Source organism: Peromyscus californicus, unplaced genomic scaffold (genome assembly GCF_007827085.1).
Source record: "Peromyscus californicus insignis strain IS unplaced genomic scaffold, ASM782708v3 Scaffold_7__1_contigs__length_154581171, whole genome shotgun sequence".
In the NCBI taxonomy this organism is placed as follows: domain Eukaryota; kingdom Metazoa; phylum Chordata; class Mammalia; order Rodentia; family Cricetidae; genus Peromyscus; species Peromyscus californicus.
Window position 1 is genome coordinate 94,807,917 of NW_026294595.1, and position 19,564 is coordinate 94,827,480.

The 19,564-nt window shown below is 49.0% G+C and overlaps 1 protein-coding gene across 2 annotated transcripts in view; it reads left to right on the forward strand.

Annotated features, from left to right (window-relative positions):
- Capn3 (calpain 3) overlaps positions 1 to 19,564 on the forward strand; it is a 54,185-nt gene that overhangs the window by 26,291 nt on the left and 8,330 nt on the right. The window contains exons 4-17 of one of the 2 annotated variants that reach the window (XM_052724286.1): positions 536 to 669; positions 1,123 to 1,291; positions 2,545 to 2,688; positions 4,176 to 4,259; positions 5,314 to 5,399; positions 7,929 to 8,006; positions 8,780 to 8,940; positions 12,336 to 12,505; positions 12,803 to 12,814; positions 13,414 to 13,622; positions 14,609 to 14,645; positions 16,919 to 16,936; positions 18,526 to 18,639; positions 19,416 to 19,493. In XM_052724286.1, coding sequence (XP_052580246.1) covers positions 536 to 669; positions 1,123 to 1,291; positions 2,545 to 2,688; positions 4,176 to 4,259; positions 5,314 to 5,399; positions 7,929 to 8,006; positions 8,780 to 8,940; positions 12,336 to 12,505; positions 12,803 to 12,814; positions 13,414 to 13,622; positions 14,609 to 14,645; positions 16,919 to 16,936; positions 18,526 to 18,639; positions 19,416 to 19,493 — 1,494 coding nt within the window. The remainder of the gene's footprint in view (positions 1 to 535; positions 670 to 1,122; positions 1,292 to 2,544; positions 2,689 to 4,175; positions 4,260 to 5,313; positions 5,400 to 7,928; positions 8,007 to 8,779; positions 8,941 to 12,335; positions 12,506 to 12,802; positions 12,815 to 13,413; positions 13,623 to 14,608; positions 14,646 to 16,918; positions 16,937 to 18,525; positions 18,640 to 19,415; positions 19,494 to 19,564) is intronic. The other variant, XM_052724288.1, reaches the window with a different exon arrangement.

Genomic DNA, 19,564 nt, shown 5'->3' on the forward strand with positions numbered 1-19,564 from the left:
GTCTATCACTTGCCTTTCTAGGCCTTGTAAGAAAAATCTAGTCTTCTGGGCATTTAGTTGCTAGTTTGACCCAGACCTGAAATTATTGGTTCTAGAATTAAAATATCCACTAGAACTTTTCTGGGGACTGATCATTTGGTAGAGAGACAAATTCTGAGCTGGAAAGGGGGAGCAGAGAAATACTTAAGTTAGCCCAACCTAACATCATGAGATCTCAATCCTGGGCACACACTGGAATCACTTGGGGTACATGAAAGTGCTTATAGCAGATCTGTCCCAGACCTCTAGGCAAAGGAGGAAAGTCTCAGGTCCAAAGATATTCACAGAGTGCCCAGAACTGGGCTGGGCTTTCGGCAGACACTAAGTGGTACATAGTTTCTGTCCTTGAGCAGCTCACAGTGTAGTTAGATTCACACACTCCAAAGCCAGCTTCAGGTGCAAAGCCTGGGTAATGGTATCTGAGGCTCAGAGCCGCAGGATGTGGACTCGGGTCAAGGCGGTCTATGAGTATGACTGTGCTTCTCACTTCTTACAGTTCTGGCGCTATGGAGACTGGGTAGATGTGGTTATTGATGACTGTCTGCCAACATACAACAATCAGCTGGTTTTCACCAAGTCCAACCACCGCAATGAGTTCTGGAGTGCTCTGCTGGAGAAGGCTTATGCTAAGTAAGACGACGGTTAGGATGGGAGACAAGACTACAGGTTGGGGATATGGATTTGAGGATTCAGCCAGAGGCTCACTCACGTTGGACCAGGCATGTGTATACATGCTCATGTGTAATGTTCAACTAAGACCCTGAGTCAGCCTCAGATCAGGTCCAGGCAGTAGGAGCCCTATCTGAAAAACAAAAAGTTAATGAGGAGAAACAAAGATGTGTGTTCTTTGATCCTGCCTTCCTGATGGTGCTTTGAATCTTGCATCTGCTCACTGCCTCTCCGGAGCTCAGCCAAGTTGTCTCTTACCTTAGACACTGCCTCTGCTGCTAGGTTTAGCAGAAGTGGAAGAGTGCCTTGAGGGAGTGGGGACAGTGTGGTGACAATGGTCCTGGCTCTCTGTGGCCTTGTGTTAAGTTAGCTGAAACTCCTAGAGTGTAGACTGACTTTTGTCCTCTCTCCAAGGCTCCACGGTTCCTATGAAGCCCTAAAAGGTGGGAACACCACAGAAGCCATGGAGGACTTCACAGGCGGGGTGACAGAGTTTTTTGAGATCAAGGATGCTCCCAGTGACATGTACAAGATCATGAGGAAAGCCATCGAGAGAGGGTCCCTCATGGGCTGCTCCATTGATGTAAGTCTGCTTCCCGGGAAGCCTTCTGCTTTTCACCACACACACAGCTTCCTTCTGGGGTCGGGTGAATGTTTCCTTTTAAGAAGCAAGAGCCAGATGGTGAGATGGCTCATTGCTAAGGGCACTTGCTGCTAAACCTGAGGTCCTAAGTTTGATCCTTGGGATCTGCATGGTAGAAAGAGAATGGTCTCCACAACGTGTCATTTGACTTCTGCGTGTATCCCACCCTACACTAAAGAAATGATTTTAAAAAATGAACTACCATGGGGCTGGAGAGGTGGCTCAGAGGTTAAAAGCACTGGCTAATCTTCCAGAGGACCTGAGTTCAATTCCCAGCAACCACATGGTGACTCACAACCATCTGTAATGAGATCTGGCGCCCTCTTCTGACTTGCAGGCATACATGCAGACAGAACACTGTACACATAATAAATAAATCTTTAAAAAAAAAATGAACTACCAGCAATTCCGGAAGTTTAGAAGTTGAGGCAGGAGGATTGTTATTTCTGGGTCAATCTGGGATCCCGCTTTAAAAAAAAAAAAAAAAAAAAAAGAGCATGAATGTTTCTTGACTTTAAAATTGGCAGTTTTTCAAGGGAAATGTATTCCTGGGGGTGAGGGGTAGTTCTCAATAAAAAGACTGAGCAATGACATTCCAAGCCCTAAAATTCAGTTAGAAATAGGTCTAGAGGCTCCTCTGACAGGCCTCTTGTGTCCGCACTGCTCAGCACAAGCATGTCCCCAAAGCCAGCCGTATCTCTGGCTGTGGACCGATGCCCACTGTTTCTCTTAGAAACGGCCAGGCGCTCGCTAGCCACGGAGCTTTGACCTCCCCTCAGTCCTTGGGCTGTGTGCTGATGTCTGGACCATCCCTGAGTCCCTCTCTCAGTGCATCAAGGTGACATGAGCTGAGACAGGAACGGGGAGAGGACCCGCCAAGGCCTGGTCTCCCCTAGGGCTGCTTTGGGACTAGCTGTCTGGGAAGCTCCATTTCAGAGGAAGGGGTGGGGCAAGGTAGCTCCTGCCTTTCTCTCCCAGCACTCCCTGTGGGTCGGAAGGCTTGGTTGTCAGTCATGCCACACAGGAGAGCATTCTCCCCTGTCACTCTCCGGCATCTTTTCTGCTCTTGTGCCCTGTTGATATCTATTTTGCTCTGTCTGTCACTCCCTTCTCCTCTGCCCCCCCCCCCCCCCCCCGTTTTCTCTCTCTCTCCCTTTCCTGGGTTCTCCACTTTCCTTCCCATCGGGCCTCAGGATGGTACGAACATGACTTACGGAACCTCTCCTTCCGGTCTGAACATGGGGGAGTTGATTGCGCGGATGGTGAGAAATATGGATAACTCGCTGCTCAGAGACTCAGACCTCGACCCCAGGGGCTCAGATGACAGACCGTCAAGGGTGTGTACATCTCCAGCTGTCAACACTGACCAGCACCCCCGACCTACGTGTCCCACCCTGAAGTCAACTCCCCAGAGTAGCCAGTGCCAACAGAACAGTCCCTGCCCCCCTTGTTCACTCTCCCATAGGAACGCAGGGCCCTGCCCTACAGGGCCTACATCCTCCTACCTGGAAGGCACACACGTTACTGAAGGACTCAGCCATACCAAAAAAAAAAAACCCAATAATAATAACACAGGAAAATTAATAGCCTATATTTTCACACCTAAAGATAACTGCCCAGCATTTGGTATATGGTCTTTCTGGGAACATACTTAAGCCATATTCTTGTCTTTAAAACTGTGTCTTATTATATGTTACATCTTTGCACCCTGCCTTTCCTTTTTCTTTCGTTTTTGGTCAGATTCATATTTTTTTAAATGTAACTAAGTATTCTTTTATATCATTTTAGTAGCTGCACAATATTCTCATGTGCATATATGTTGTAATTTACTTACTAATATTGTTATTGAAAAGTTAGGGTTTTTTTTAACGTCTGTTTTCAGAAGTGCTATAATAAGCATTTCAATAGAGACCTCTTTGTATATACCCACAATGGCTATAAGACCAAATCCCAACAGTAAAACTTCTGGGTCAAAATGATAAGCTGTGTAGAGCCAAAAGTCATCTCAGGTAGCCTCCGCCGAGGTATAGACATGGAGACCAGTGAGTGTTCTGCCCAAGTCTAGGTCAAATGAGGGATGAAATCTAAGAGACTAAAATACAGTTCCAGACTCTACACCTGCCACCCTGAAGAAGGCTTCAGGAATTCAAACCCACGTGGCTTTCAGAAGCTTCCCCAAAGCTGTTGTTATTAGGCCCCTGGTGCAGGGACCTGTGGAGCACTCAATGGCCCTTGCTAATCTACCCTTCTGCCGAAGAACCCTCCAGGCTACAACTTGAACTGAGACAGCTCTCCCTGTACTCAGGTGTAGTCATGTCGCAGCAGGGAACCGTCCTGTATTCCCAGTATTGGGAGTAGGGACAGGGTTTTCCTGACTTTCGTGTTCTAGGTAAACGTGAGGGAAGTGAGGTAATGTCAAGAGAAAAGTTTAGATCTATAGGTTTTATTTCTCAATTCCTTCTTTTGGGAATAGTCAACTCCGGGTGGGCTCAGGGGAAGGCAGATAGACCCCAGATGTCCCCTCTGCTCCTCTGAGGGGGTCTGGAAAGGAGGGACAAATCCTTTCACTCACCTTCTGTTCCAGTACCCACCTTGCTCTCTGGCCATCAGGGCAGCGTGATGAGCTAGGAGTCTGAGGCTGCATCTTCCTACTGCTCTTAGAAAACCAGTGAGGGTCTGATCCTGGCCATAAGGCGTCCTAGCAGGGAAGTGAGCCATCCTCAGTCTGAGATAACTCAGAGATGAGCCAATATGAACCCTTGTCTCTGAGCGATGGAACTTCTTCCCCCAACTCCTGACAGGCTGTCTGGTTATTGCTCTACAGACGATTGTTCCTGTGCAGTATGAAACAAGAATGGCCTGTGGGCTGGTGAAAGGTCATGCCTATTCAGTCACTGGGCTGGAGGAGGTGAGTCGTGTAGAGTCTGGCGGGGTGTAGAAACACAGCTGAGTTGATCTCCGAAAGTCAGGACTTAAATTTCTGTACCTCCTTCATCACTCAAAGAGCTTGCCAGTTGTAGACAGAAGATTTCCTGTGTCCCGGCCTGCCGGTGGTGAGGAAAAATCTCTCCTACTAGCGTTCCCCCAAGTAAACACACAGAGGCTTATATTATGTGGGGTTTCTGAAGTTTCCTGGGTCATTTCCCAGGCAGGAACATTGTGAGGCTGTAACATGCAGTGGGGCATATTTATCCCCCCACTGCATGTGACTGGAGACCTGGGCATCTTTTTCTAATTGGTCCATCTAGACCAGGCATCTGGACTTTAGCCAACAGGAGCCTTTTTAAAAACCCACACAGTGGGCTGGTGAGGTGACTCAGTTGGTCAAAGCACTTATTGAGCAAGCTGAAGACTTGAGTTCAAACCTGGAACCCACGATAGAAGGAGAGGACTGACTCCAGAAAGTTGTCCTCTGATGCACTCGTGTGCGCTGAGACACAGGCACACCTCCTCACATCACACACATATGTGCACACACGTGCACCCACGCACACATACTAAAAATAGGAGCTGGAAAGGTGGCTCCGCACTTATTTATAAGTAAAGAGCACTTATTGCTCTTCCAGAGGACCTGGGTGTGGTTCCCGGTGCCATCAGGCAGCGCACGCCGTCTCTAACTCCAGTTCCGGGGACCTGACAGCCTCTGGCCTGCTCAGGCACCCGCAGGCATGTGGTGCACATAACTCATACATCCACATAAAGAACAATAATAATAAAAGGGAAATAAAGGAAAACCCACACAGAAATACTTATTATATTTCTAGAGCCTCACCATAGATGCTTATCCCTGCCACCAACACATACCCTGTCAGCAAGCTTCTGGTTTGTCCACCAGGCCAGGGCCAGGCAGGCAGCTCTCACACTGGATTCTCTCAGCTTCCACCCCAGCCCTCAGAGCAAGTCAGACACCCCATCTTTCCAAACTTGCTCCAGAGCTTCAGAGCGTTGTCTCTTTGCCCCAGGCCCTGTTCAAAGGCGAGAAGGTAAAGCTGGTGCGGCTGCGGAATCCCTGGGGCCAGGTGGAGTGGAACGGCTCTTGGAGTGATGGGTAGGTGAGGCAGACCACGGAGCCACAGAGCCTGAGGCCACGCGGGGCTGGGTACCAAACCATGAAAGTACTGTTGGTGCTGGTGCAACATCACCCCCAAACCAATGGCCTGCAGAGAAGAGTACAGGTGTGGGCTCCCCAAAAGGGCTGGAGGTGGAGGTGGGAACAGGGACTCCGTGAGCATAATGATGATCATAGACTTGAAAGGAAGGATTTTGGGGTGGGGGTTCAAGACAGGGTTTCTCTGTATAGTCCTGGCTGTCCTGGAACTTACTCTGTAGACCAGGATGTCTTCGAACTCAAGAGATCCACCTTCCTCTGCCTCCCGAGTGCTGGAATTAAAGGTATGTGTACCACTACTGCCCAGCAAATGGAATGATTCTAGAAGAGTCTCAGTGCAGGGTTCTGGGCTAAACAGGCAATTTCCTTCTTAGTATCTCTTTGCCTCTTCTGTAAAATGGAAGCAGTACCAGCCCTTCTGGTGGCTCTTATGAGGAGTATATGAGACAGCCGGGGAAAGTGCTTAACTGAGACTAAGATACCCTCTCCTTTGATGTCCATGTATGAAGTCCCAAAAGTCCTGTGAAAGATTTTTTTTTTTCTTTTCAAGACAGAGTTTCTCCATGTAGTTTTGGTGCCTATCCTGGATCTCGCTCTATAGACCAGGCTGGCCTCCAACTCACAGAGATCCTCCTGCCTCTGCCTCCCAGAATGCTGGGATTAAAGGCGTGCGCCACCACCACCCAGCCTGTGAAAGAATTTTACTGCTTACCTCTGAAAAGACTAAAGACAAGACAAGACAACCACCTGAGGAGTCATCAGAGGCTCCAGAACTTTACAGCCCTTCTGGGTTCTCTCAGTCACTGAAGCCAGGTTGTCCCTTCTAAATGACAGGCAGCCCCTTGTGCGTGAACAGTAAGACTCAACAGTGGCCACACCCATACCCAGGCCCTGTATGGCTCTGTTCTGACAGACTTCGACACATACCGTAGCAGTATACCGTTACTCCAGATTCTGTCAGCCGCACGTTCATTCGCTTAGCAAGCATTTATTGATCACCTACTAACTAGGAGGCAGAAAGCTAAGCTCTTAGGCTAGTCTGTGAGTAAGTCACCTCTCAGTAGACCCACAAGATGCTGATTGTGAACTTGCTGCCTCCTACATTCATGTCATTCCGATCCCTTCACTCATCCAAGTGGCAATTCCTTTCTTGGAACTGACGGTATGCTCCTAGGGACGTAGAGAGGAATGCGGAAGCACAGACTTGTTCCTGTGGTTTCAGGTTCAGTGGCGGGATCACAAAGATAGAGCCCTTCATACTTTAGGTGGGGTGGGTTACTTGGGGGTAGTGCTGCATGAACTCTGTGCTGTGGGAGCTTTAGGTGGGGTGAGTTACTTGGGGGTAGTGCTGCGTGAACTCTGTGCTGTGGGAGCTTTAGGTGGGGTGGGTTACTTGGGGGTAGTGCTATGTGAACTCTGTGCTGTGGGAGCTTTAGGTGGGGTGGGTTACTTGGGGGTAGTGCTGCGTGAACTCTGTGCTGTGGGAGCCCTCGTATCCCATTATTGTCTCTTCCACTAGTCCAAGTCACCCACAATGACCTTGCTGTGTTTTCCAGACTAACCCGGTGCCTTAACACACTTCCTACTGACTCCTCTCTTGCAGGAGCTGCTGAATGGGGGGTCATGTCTCCCAGAAATCTCCACTTTGGTTTCATGGCACCCCAACTCCAAGCATACCCTGAAACCCATTTAGCTTAATTCTTTTTTTTCTTTCTTTTCTTTTTTTTTTTTTTAAGATTTATTTATTTATTATGTATACAGCATATGTGACTGCAGGCCAGAGGAGGGCACCAGATCTCATTACAGATGGTTGTGAGCCACCATGTGGTTGCTGGGAATTGAACTCAGGACCTCTGGAAGAGCAATCAGTTCTCTTAACCTCTGAGCCATCTCTCCAGCCCTTAGCTTAATTCTAATTCAGAGAGCCTGAGGCACAAATGTGCTTACTACTTCTCCCTGGAAGAGAAATTGTAAAAGCATCCAGTCTTAGAAACAGTGCCATGCTGTTTCCTGGATGGAAAGAAGAGCCGTTTACGTGCTGGATCTTTTCTTAGTTTTGATGAGTTATTTCATGAACTCACCATAGTTCCTGGGTAGATGATGCAATATTTCCCTTTGGTAACTGAGGAAGTCGAAGCTGACAGACAGATCAAGTGACCTATCTAAGGACACAGCTGTCTGTTATCGAAGGAGAATCCTGGTTTGCCTATTTGCAGAATCGAGCTCTTCATGAGGAGGCCCAAAGATTCAGCCAGAGACAGTGAAGTGCTTGTGAACCCCTTTGGCAGGAAATGATTATAGGCCTTTCCACTGGGGGGAGCAGGTTGGAGCTGCATTTTGATGGCTCATACTGACTGTGATCTGGATGCGGGCCTCTCCAACTTAGTATTTCTCTGTTCCTCTGTCCCAGCCCACATTAGGCCTCCCCTTCTTCCTCCTCCTTCCTTAATCCCTCCATTTTCCTCTCAGTTGGAAGGACTGGAGCTTTGTGGACAAAGATGAGAAGACCCGTCTGCAGCACCAGGTCACTGAGGATGGAGAGTTCTGGTAAGTTCATGACCCAGGCAGGGAGGTGAAACCTCAGTTCCCAATCAGAAGCCACCAGGTTCCATCTGGACCCTGTTTTCCCACTCAAGCTCAAGGCCCAGCAAAGATGAGGTTCTGAAAAGAGATTGCCGGGTCCTAGCGATGACTGAGCTCAAACCCAGGCCAGCACACGGCAGCTCTTGTTCCAGCCACCCTGTGCGCTGGCTCTGACACAGCTCTCTTCTGAGTGGAGAGGCTTTTCTTACCTGATGCCCAGGACCACCCTTATTCTGCTCGTGAAAGCCTTCTGAGTATCAGCTGACAGGAATGTCCCTTACAAGTCCTATGGTTCCCTTGGGACCCAGATGCATTTATTTGTGATGTCATTAGCCTTAAAAATATCTTTCCCCAAGTGACAGCTCTTTCCCCTGTGCCAAAAATGTGCCTGGCAATGGTGAAACACACAGTAACATTTTGGAGAATGATTTTCCAGCCGGCTCTCTCTCATCATAGACAAATGAGGAGTCATTACTGTAAGAAATGGTGATAATTTGGGGTTGCTATGTCAGAAATGGTGGTGCCAGGCACACACCTGTAAGTCCATCACTTGGTAGACAGGCAGGAAGATCGAAAGTTCAAGGTCAACCTAGACTACACCATGAAATCCTCTCTCAAAAGCAAATGAGCAAACAAATGACAATGTCAGGGTCTTCTGGGGACTTTATTGGGCTGTATTATCTCTTGAATCTTCCCTTCTCCAGCCTGTGTGAGTCTTTCCTCTTTCCACCTTCCAGGATGTCCTATGACGACTTTGTCTACCATTTCACAAAGCTGGAGATCTGTAACCTCACAGCTGACGCCCTGGAGTCTGACAAACTACAGACCTGGACCGTGTCTGTGAATGAGGGCCGCTGGGTGAGGGGATGTTCTGCCGGCGGCTGCCGCAACTTCCCAGGTAGGAGACACTTGGGATGGGGGAGGGCCCTGGGCACTACTCATTCCAGGCAGAATACTATTAACTGTCATTTACTGAGTCTGTCCTAAGCTTAAGGCATGCACTATCTCATTAGATCCTCCTCATTTAAGGAAGGAAACAGCCCTGCTGAGGAATCTCCAATAGGGAGCTGGTAGCAACTCCCTGGTACATTTGCTGCCAGCAAAGGCTGAAGCAGGAAACTGTCGGAATGCCATGCCAATCCTGTTGAAGGTGTACTTGAGGATACTACAGTCGTCCATGGCAGAAATGCTGAGAGCCTGACCAGTCAGTGGCTTCAGAGATGGAGGGGAGAATTCAGATTTAGGGAAGGAATAATGAATGATACCAAGGGCCCCAGAACAATGACCCAAGTGGATGAGTCAATATTGTAACAAAAGTGGGTGTGTTGTTTTTGATGTGGTTGGTTGTGAACATATAGATAAAGGACTTCAGTTGATGTCATGAAAAGTTTGAGGTACCCATTGACTATCAAGGCAAAGATTTGTAATAGAGAATTGAAGTCATCTGCATTTTAGAGTAGACTTGGCTATATGATAAAATCTCAATGAAGAGGATAGAGAGAGATGATTCAGCATATAAAGAGCTTGCCTGATCAAGAGAGTCTGGGTCCCCAGAACCCACATAAAAGTCAGGCATAGTAAGTAGTGTGTCCATAATCCCAACGATCTACAGTAATATGGGAAATGGAAACAAGAGAATTCCCAGAAGCTTAGACCTTGAAACAAGGTGGAAGGAGAGGGCTGAAGCTCAAGATTGCCCTTTGACCTCCATGCCTATGCCATGGCATGCATGCACCTGCTTTCATACACAAACACACATACATCATATACACACAACACTCATAGTGTTTTATGATGAAAATAAAAGTAAATAAATGAGAGGAAATGGATGGGTAGAAAGAGGGAAGTTAGACAAGAAACTGAGCTAAGATATGTAGCTGAGGTGTCCTTGGAATGTAGGGGTCAGTTAGAAAGTAGAAGTCATGCCTAGCAGTGGTGGCACACACCTTTAATCCCAGCACTCAGAAGGCAGCAGCAGGCAGATGTCTGAGTTTGAGGCCAGCCTGGTCTACAGAGTGAGTTCCAGGACAGCCAGGACTACACAGAAAAACCCTGTCTTGTTAGAAGAAGGAGGAGGATAAGGAGGGGGTAGGGGAAGGAGGGGGAGAGGGAGGAGAAAGAAGTCTCTCTCTCTCTCTCTCTCTCTCTCTCTCTCTCTCTCTCTCTCTCTCTCTCTCTCTCTGACACACAGTGGGGCAGTCAGATGACAAGGGAAATGGGATGGGTGGAACCAGAGGAGACGCATAAAGCCAGACCCAAGAGACCAATGGCGCTTAAGGAGTAGGTTGAAATAGTGAAGCTGTCGGCAAAGACGACGGAAGTTCAGAAAGGAGGAGGCACGGGATTACTGCACATCCAGGCCAGGCCATGCCGCCTGCAGATGGGTTAGCTTCGTTAGGGTTGGGGTTGCTATGGTGAAATGCCATGATCAAAGCAAGTTGGGGAGGACAGGGTTTATTTGGCCTTTCACATCATTGTTCATCACCAAAGGAAGTCAGGCAGCAACTCAGGCAGGGCAGGAACCCAGGAGCACGAGCTGGTGCAGAGGCCATGGAGGGGCGCTGCCTAGTTGGCCTGCTTCCCACGGCTTGCTCAGCCAGCTTTCTTATAGAGCCTAGTCCTACAGGCTTGCCTGCTTACAGCCTGATCTTATGGAGGCATTTTCTCAGTTGAGGCTCCCTCCCCTCTGATGACTCTAGGTTGTGTCAAGTTGACATAAAACTAGCCAGCCCAAAGGGGAGAGGTTCCCACTCACCAATAATTAGACAAATGCTTGAATCACGCTTTCCATAAATATTTGTCAAGCATCCAGGCACAGGGTACCTTAGAGTTGTCTAGAGCGGGGAGCAGGCCTCTTAAACATTTCTACATGTAACTTCTTTTCAATGAGGAATTTTGTTTGTTTTTTGTCTTTCGAGACAGGGTTTCTCTGTGTAGCCCTGGCTGTCCCAGAACTCACTCTGTAGACCAGGCTGGCCTTGAATTCAGAGATCCACCTGCCTCTATCTCCTGAGTGCTGGGATTAAAGGCATGTGCCACCACTGCCCGGCTCAATGAGGAATTTTTACACAACCCTCGGTATATAGGTGATAAAATAGGTATGTAAGTCAAACTGATAATAAGTCATTCAGAAGTTTGTTTGGGAGAGTGGGGATGTAACACAGTTGACAGTGTGCTTGCCTAGCACTTATGAAGTCCTGAGTTCAATCCCCCCACACAGAATAAAGCTGGTGTGGAGACACATGCCTGCCATCCCAGCACTCAGGAGGCAGAGTCAGGAGAACTGTCTCAAAAAAATTAAAAGAAAATAAACTTATTTAATTTTAAAACAATTGGCTAGTGCACATATAAGTTTACCACTTATTAAAGACAAAACCAAATTTGTATGTTAATGAGGTAGATGTATTTATTTACTTTTACACAAAGATTTAAATCTTGCTGAATATTAGAGATGGTAGGACACAGAGCATCTTCAATTTTTTTTTTTTTTGGAATTGATGGATATTTTTTGATGTTATAATTGTCAATCTTGAGAATTCCATTTATAGAAGCAAGTAGCACAAAATGGCAGCAGTAACTTTAGGGCCATTTCATAAATGTCTGGGAATTCTGTCTTAATTCTAAGTCAAAATGCATTTAATGGGGACTGGAGAGATGGCTCAGTGGTAAAGAGCACTTACTGCTCTTGCAGAGGACCAGGGTTCGGTTTCCCAGCACCCATATGGCGGTCCTTGTTTGAACTCCATAGGCACCAGGCACGCACATGCTACACATATCAATAAAAATCTTTAAACGACCCCTCACAAAGGGGACCTAGGAGTCAGGTTCCCTGCCTCATTATCCTTCCTGCCCTTTCTCCATATCTGAACATGCATTTCTGTAGCTAGAGTTTTCCTGCCTGGCCCACAGTCAGAACAAATCTCTCTCACCTGCCAGTTCCACAGCCGCTCAAACCTGACCAAGTAAACACAGAGACTTATATTGGTTACAAACTGTATGGCCATGGCAGGCTTCTTGCTAACTGTTCTTACAGCTTAAATTAATCCATTTCCATTAATCTATACCTTGCCACATGGCTTGTGGCTTACCGGCATCTTCACATGCTGTTTCTCATCATGGCGGCTGGCAGTGTCTCTCTTTTGCCTTTCTGTTCTCTCAATTTTCCTCTCTGTTAGTCCCGCCTATACTTCCTGCCTGGCCACTGGCCAATCAGTGATTTATTTATTGACCAATCAGCAACACATTTGACATACAGACCATTCCACAGCACATTTCCTTTTGTGGGGGGCACAGACACTTTCTGGACCAACCCGCAGTACCGTCTAAAGCTCCTGGAGGAGGATGATGACCCTGATGACTCGGAGGTGATCTGCAGCTTCCTGGTGGCTCTGATGCAGAAGAATCGTCGCAAGGACCGGAAGCTGGGAGCCAACCTCTTCACCATTGGCTTCGCAATCTACGAGGTATGAAGACTCCACCAGCTCCAGCACAGGAAACACACCTTTCCAGTGGGGAGAACTGAGAGTTTCCAGCAGGACCCTCTGGCTTTTCTTGTCCTCAGGAACCACCAGGGCTCCTGTTCTCAGGCCCACACGTTTGTTAGCCGCATAAATGTCATGGGGGCATTGGGTCTGACTGGGCCTGGCAGGGTGGTAGCAGGAGTTAGAGTGTATAGTTACTCTACAGTTGCTGGCATTCCCATCTGCCAACTCTGTACCCTCATTCACATCAGGGCTGTTGTTTTTCTATTTTGTTTCCAGGTTCCCAAAGAGGTATAGCAGTGGCAGTGGCCGGCAGTGGTGTGCAGCATTCGTTGGGGGTCCTAAATCTGTCTGTGGCTCCCAGAGAAGCTTCCTGGTAGGGTTGATGAGCAAGGCTGATAGGAGGGTACCGTACCCCATAATGTGCATTTTCTCCCTTCCAGCAGGATACCCTGCCCATCAAACACACAAACCTTCACACACTCATTCTCTCACACTCGTGCAAGTATACACTCACAGAGCCATGATCTAAAGGTTGCTGCTTTCTAGGATAGGGGACTCACCTCCTTCAGAACCCAGTCAAGGTCCTTCCCCATCTTTGGGGCACTTGTCAACCAGAGGGATTTGGAGTGGAGGATCATCAGTTCTGGTGAGTGGTCCTGTCTAGGGAAAGTATAGACCTGACCTTCATTTCTAAATCACAAAGGAAGGGGAAGTGAGATCCGGAATGCCCGTGACACTGAGCAATCGGAGGCCTTGGGAGTTGGAAGTTGGTACATGAAGATTGTGAAGTGAATGCCCGAAGAGTTAGGAAGGAGCCCTTGCAGGGGACTGTGAGGGGTCCAGGCAACCCTCCCAGGGGCTCGGGTGTCTTGGCTTCTTGTCCTCAGATGCACGGGAATAAGCAGCACCTGCAGAAGGACTTTTTCTTGTACAACGCCTCCAAGGCCAGAAGCAAAACCTACATCAACATGCGGGAAGTGTCCCAGCGCTTCCGCCTGCCCCCCAGCGAGTACGTCATTGTGCCTTCCACCTATGAGCCCCATCAGGAGGGGGAATTCATCCTCCGGGTCTTCTCTGAAAAGAGGAATCTCTCTGAGTGAGTACCAGCCTGACTCTCCCTACCTGCCCCTTAGAGGTCGCTCATCTGGCCCATCCTATAGCCCAGAGGCAGCTGGACCAATTTCCTTCAGGGCTCCTGGGACATACCTGCTGACCTCTGCCATCCTCCACTCCTGAGCCGTTGCTCCGTTTCCTTCACGCGTTTGATTACTTCCTGCAGCACTGGCCATTAAACCCAGGGCCTCGTGCGTGCCAGGCAAGCACTCTGTCATGGCTTTCATCTTCCTCTTTTGAGACAGGGTTTAACTGAGTGTCCCAGGCTGGCCTTGAACTCACTCAGTTTGGCCTCGAACCTTTGATCCTCTGATCCCAGCCTCCTAAGGAGTTGCAATTATAGCCCTGTGGCACCAGAGTAACCCACAAAAATGGATTCACTCCATTCATCCTGCAGGTATTTCTTGAGCACCCACTGTGCCCAAGTACTCTTTTAGGGGCTGGGTTTAGTGAAGTGAATTATACAGAAGATTTGCGGCCTTCATGGAGCTTCACACTTCAGGGACAGTGGACAAGGAAACACTGTGACATTTTAGAATTAGAGAAATGATCAGCAGCAAAAATAAAGCAGAGTAGGTATAATGGACATTGATGGTTGTTGAAAAGCCAGGGAAACCAGCAAGGCTGCACCTCTGCCTTTGGCCACAGATGCATTGGTAGTCTCTGACACTTCGGAGGGATGCAGGGAGGAGGTAACTGGGCTGTGATCTGTGGGAGCTCTGACAACACCAACAAGTGGCCGTGCTCCTGTGCTTTGCTGGGGATGTTGCTTACAGGGGGGTGGCTCCCAGGTGAATGTGTAGTCTCAGGGTTCTTTCAGATTTACTCTCACCGTGACCACCAAGAAGCCATGTGGCCTGAACAAATTCTTGGAGAGCTTCCTGCTTCCTCTGGGGGTAACTAAGACACCTGAGTGCTTCCTGCTTGGTCCGGGGGTACCGAGACACTCAATGTTTGTGTTTTTCACAGGGAAGCTGAAAACACAATCTCTGTGGATCGGCCAGTGGTAAGTGGCAAGGCTCTTAGATGTGAGACAATCTGGGGTGGCAGGGGAGGGAGGGAGCATCACATTCCCAGCCCAGGCAGGGGCAGGTGGTGGTGGGGAGAGTGGGTATTAGCAAGGGCAGTCTAATGTGCAGGGCAGAAGGAAAATGATTCTTCCATTGAAGAACCATTTGGCCAGTCAGAAGCTGGGGAGTGTGAAGAGGAGGACGTATAGCCGTGGCAACGGTGGCTAACATTGGGTTATGAGATTGGGTCACATCTGATTTCTCGCACAGAGAAAAGGAAGTGTGCTGGGCTCAGGACCCAGAGTCAGAACCTGGATCATTCACCTCCCACCTTGGTGACCTAGACAAGTTACAGAACCCCTCTGACTCAGTTTTCTACTCTGCAGAAGGGGATAATAATGCTGCCCTGGCCACGCTTGTGGGGTTTCAATCAATAAGGTCCCACATGTGGAATGCCGGGGCAGTGTGAGCACCCCACGGTATTTCCAAGCGCTCCCACACGTGGAATTCTGGGGCAGCATGTGCACCCTACGGTATTTCTAAGCGCTCCCACACGTGGAATGCTGGGGCAGCATGTGCACCCCACGGTATTTCCAAGCGCTCCCACATGTGTGGTTTGCATCATTCTTTCGAACATTCTGAGAAGTAGATGAGGTTTTCATCTCAGCTTTTCACAGGAGAAGGTGGTGGCTCAGTTAGATGGCTTCCTTGCATTCCCAGAGGCAGGAAGTGGCAGGCAGGGAGGCTAAGAACTCAAGTTCCGATTCTCTTATCTTCTGGCCTACAGAAGCACAGAATGTGTGTGTGGTGTGTGTGTGTGTGTGTGTGTGTGTGTGTGTGTGTGTGTGTGTGTGTGTGTGTGGAGGGGTGGACTGAGGGTTCTCAGGTCTACTGTGGAGCTTTGGGCTGTTCTCAGTGGGTGTGACTTGAGTCAGGACAAATATCCTACTGGGCGTCTTCATGTAGTGACTTCCATGATCATAATGCTGACTAGTGCTAGTGTGGGAACCAGACACCTTCCTAGCCACTGCACATCTCCTTTCAGTGTTAGGTGTACCTTGCTCTTCTAAGCAAGAAGAGCAAAGCTCTTCTTTCCTTTGGATGCTGGATCAGTGTGGAGTTGTATCAGGACACTTGAGTTGCACACTCAAGACTTCATGGACTAGGGGCGTGGCATCCACAAGGCCCTAGACTCAACTCTAGCACAAAGGGGAGGAGGGTGGCTCATAGGAGCTGGCATGTCCCGTGAGTACAGCAGGTCAACGTAGGGATTCTAGTGTCCCTACAGAGCTGTGTTTGCCAACGGCTTTTCAGTGACACTTGACTTCCGTATTAGAGGGACAGCAGGGCTCAGCTGACTGTTGCCACAGGAAATGGCAGCCCAGTGTAATTGCCAAGCCTGGTTTTACAAAGGAAGCCCCCACACCCGGAAACTCACATTAAATCTCCCTGTTAAATGTCCGCCTAAATAGTAAAACAAAATCTCTTTAAGCAAACTCATTTTCACACAGGTTCGAGTGAGTCACATTTTGATAACCAATTTTATTTTTTAAAGACTGGGGAGGTCCTTTTCCATCCCAGCAGTGGATAGGCAAAACAAAGCATAGCAACTATGTCTCTCTTTATTTTGGAGTGTTTCAAGACAGGGTTTCTCTGTGTGTAGTTCCGGTTGACCTGGAACTTTCTGTGTGTGTAGAACAGGATGGCTTCTCCTGAATGCTGGGGTTAAGGGTGTGCGCCACCACCTGTCAGTCTCTTGATATGGAGGGAGAATGCTCTTTTTTTTTTTTTTTTTTTTTTGGTTTTTCGAGACAGGGTTTCTCTGTGTAGCTTTGCGCCTTTCCTGGAACTCACAGAGATCTGCCTGTCTCTGCCTTCCAAGTGCTGGGATTAAAGGCATGTGCCACCACCGCCCGGCTTTGGAGAATACTCTTTAAAAATTGTGTTTTATAGCCAGGTACCAAAACTACATGGAGAAACCCTGTCTTGAAAAACAAAACAAAAAACAAAAAAACAAAAACAAAAACAAAAAAAGTGTCTATTATCTGTGTATGCTGTGGCAGTCAGTTCTCTTCTTTTACCATGTGGGTCACACTTGGTTGTCAGGCTTGATGGCAAGTGCCTTGACCCACTGAGCCATCTCACTGGCCTTCGTACCCTTTTAAGCTCCAATTGCTCACAGTATCTGGACCCCAGAGCCTCGAGCACTGGCTATCCTAGAAACTTGATTTTCACCTATTCCCCATTTACTGTTTCCGTTTCTATGCAGAAAAAGAAAAAAAACAAGGTGGGTATAACAGGGTGAGTGGGCAGGGCACCATGCATGCATGGTTGTGTGTACATGCTTGCATGTGTGTGTACATATGTGGCATGTATAAGATGTGCTTCTTCCTTCTCTCCTTGGAGCCTCTGCCGGGCTGGGTGCTCTTCGGGTGCTTGTCATGTGTCACTGCAATCTCACACTAATCCCAGGACAGTGATTCCGTTATCAGTCCTGCTTTTAGGGGAAGAAAATGTATAGACAAACGAGTCTTCCTGGGGCCACACAGCCAGAGAGAGACATAGGTGGCCCTGGAGCCAGGCGGTCTCCCACAATCTGTGCTCTCAAACGCCACAGGCATCAGACAAGGTTTGGTGCGGGTGCTCATGGTGGTCCTGGGAATCTATCGCAGAGGTTCTAGCGTGGGTGCTGGTCCAGACCAGAGGGAACATATACTCCGTGCTGTGCTTGTAGCAACCCGTAGTCCTTCCCCCATATAATAGCATCTACAACATAAGTACTGTTTATGCTTTTCAAAAGTAAGGGTTCACGTTCAGAGAAGTGAAGTGATGTGCCCAAGGGCACTCATCTAGCAAGTAGGGACGCTGGAACCAGGACCATATATGTCTACTCTGAGACAGTCTTTGTCCTTACCTCCCCAGTGCCCCTTACACTCCAAGGCCTGTGTTGTCAAGACCTGCATGTGAGTCTCTGTATGGCTGGCAGGCAGAGCTGCCATGGCTGTGCCCTGTCCACTGGTGCCCTCTATCGCTTCCGTTTGTTCAGAGATCCCCACAAGCTTTATGTGCTTGGGCAAGAGCTGTTGTTTAGAAGAGCATGCTGGGGTCTAAGGAGCCTTCTGGAGCCAAGGCTGGCGGAGCTGTTTTCCCATGTGTCCCCTTGGATGACCTAAACAGCATGGGAGGACAGTGGGGCCTCCCCAGTCAGGCTGCTTTTGAAAATCACTGATGTACATCATATGCTTTCAGCGTTCTTAGAATTTTTTTTCTGTTTTTTTTTTTTTTTTTCAAGACAGGGTTTCTCTGTGTAGTTTTGGTGCCTGTCCTGGCTCTTGCTCTGTAGACCAGGCTGGCCTTGAACTCACAGAGATCCACCTGGCTCTGCCTCTCAAGTGCTGGGATCAAAGGCGTGCGCCACCACTGCGCGGCCCTTAGAATTTTTATATGTACTACTTTGTACTATCATGAGGAGAAATGCATGTGGTAAAATAATGGACCCATTGACTTTATACAGCACATTAATAAATTTTTAAAAATATGAACAAAAGTGAGAAAGAACTGAGATTCGAGCCAAGCATGATGTACTCAAGATTAGCCTGGGCTCCATAGTGAGACTCAGCCCCAAACAAAACACACACACACACACACACACACACACACACACACACACAGGACCAGAGAGGCTTGGCATCTCTCCCCCAGTCACACAGCTTGTCAGTGCAGAGATGGAACTTGAACTGAGACTCAGGAGCGCCTGAGTGTGACCATTTCCTCCTCCTTGGACAAAGCTGTTCCAGGGGGGAGGCTGCCTCTTGTGCCTATCAGCTTGTAATCCTTGCTTCCTTCCTGCCCTCCCCATTCCCCTCCCCTCCCTAGCCCATCATCTTCGTTTCAGACAGAGCAAACAGCAACAAGGAGCTGGGTGTGGACCAGGAGGCAGAGGAGGGCAAAGACAAAGCAGGGCCCGATAAGCCAGGGAAAGCCCCACAGGTTTCTGAGCATGCGCCATGGGTGGGCCGTTTTGCTCGAAGCGGGGCTCTGCTATGCTCTAGGGGTCCACTGGGGCTATGGCGGCTCCCAGGGAGGGTCTCTTCAACATCGAGGGGTTTGGAATCACCACGCTGACCTCTTTGCTCTCAGCAAGTTCCTTTGAACTTTGGGGTACTTCTCGGGTGAATGCCTTAGGTCGGCTGCCACACCAAACTAGTCCTGGGATGGGAGTGATAGGAGAGCCTGCTGGAGCTTCTCTAGTCAGGACAACAGAGCACGGGGAGACAAAGGCTGAGAGAAGCCTGCTGGAGAGAGCGAGGCTGACCTGTCCTCAGTTCAGAGTTGTTGACGAGGACGGACAAGGACGGTAGCCGGAAGGGGGGTCTGACAGCAGCCACGCAGTCCTGCAGAACTTGGGGGCCATGTGCTCTACCCGCGAGCATCCACGTAGTGGGCTGGGGAGAGGGTCCTTTAAGGACTTGGCCGCAAAGACAGAGGTGGCTAGAGGACCTGGCTGGAATAGTCAGGCTCAAAACAGTAGAGAAAGTTCTATCTGGAGAAGAGTGGGGGAGGATCGAGGATGCTGTCTGCATGTCGGCATGGCGAATGTGTCCTTCGGCCTGAGGTGCCAGGGCTAGAGAGGCAGAGAGTGGGGAGCCGCTGAGCTCAGGCTCAGCAGGTAGTCTGAGAAAATGAGCCTGTGCCAGCTACTGCCACTTTGTGGGGCTGTCTGGGAGTGAGGCCTGGGTTCCCATGTCTCCGTTGTGTCCCCACAGGCACGGCCTGGCCACACGGACCAGGAGACTGAGGAGCAGCAACAGTTCCGGAACATCTTCAGGCAGATTGCAGGCGATGTACGCGTTTCCCTCCTAGCCTAGAGCTCCCAACGCAAGAGACTCACCGTTTAGCAGAAGGCATTTTGGTT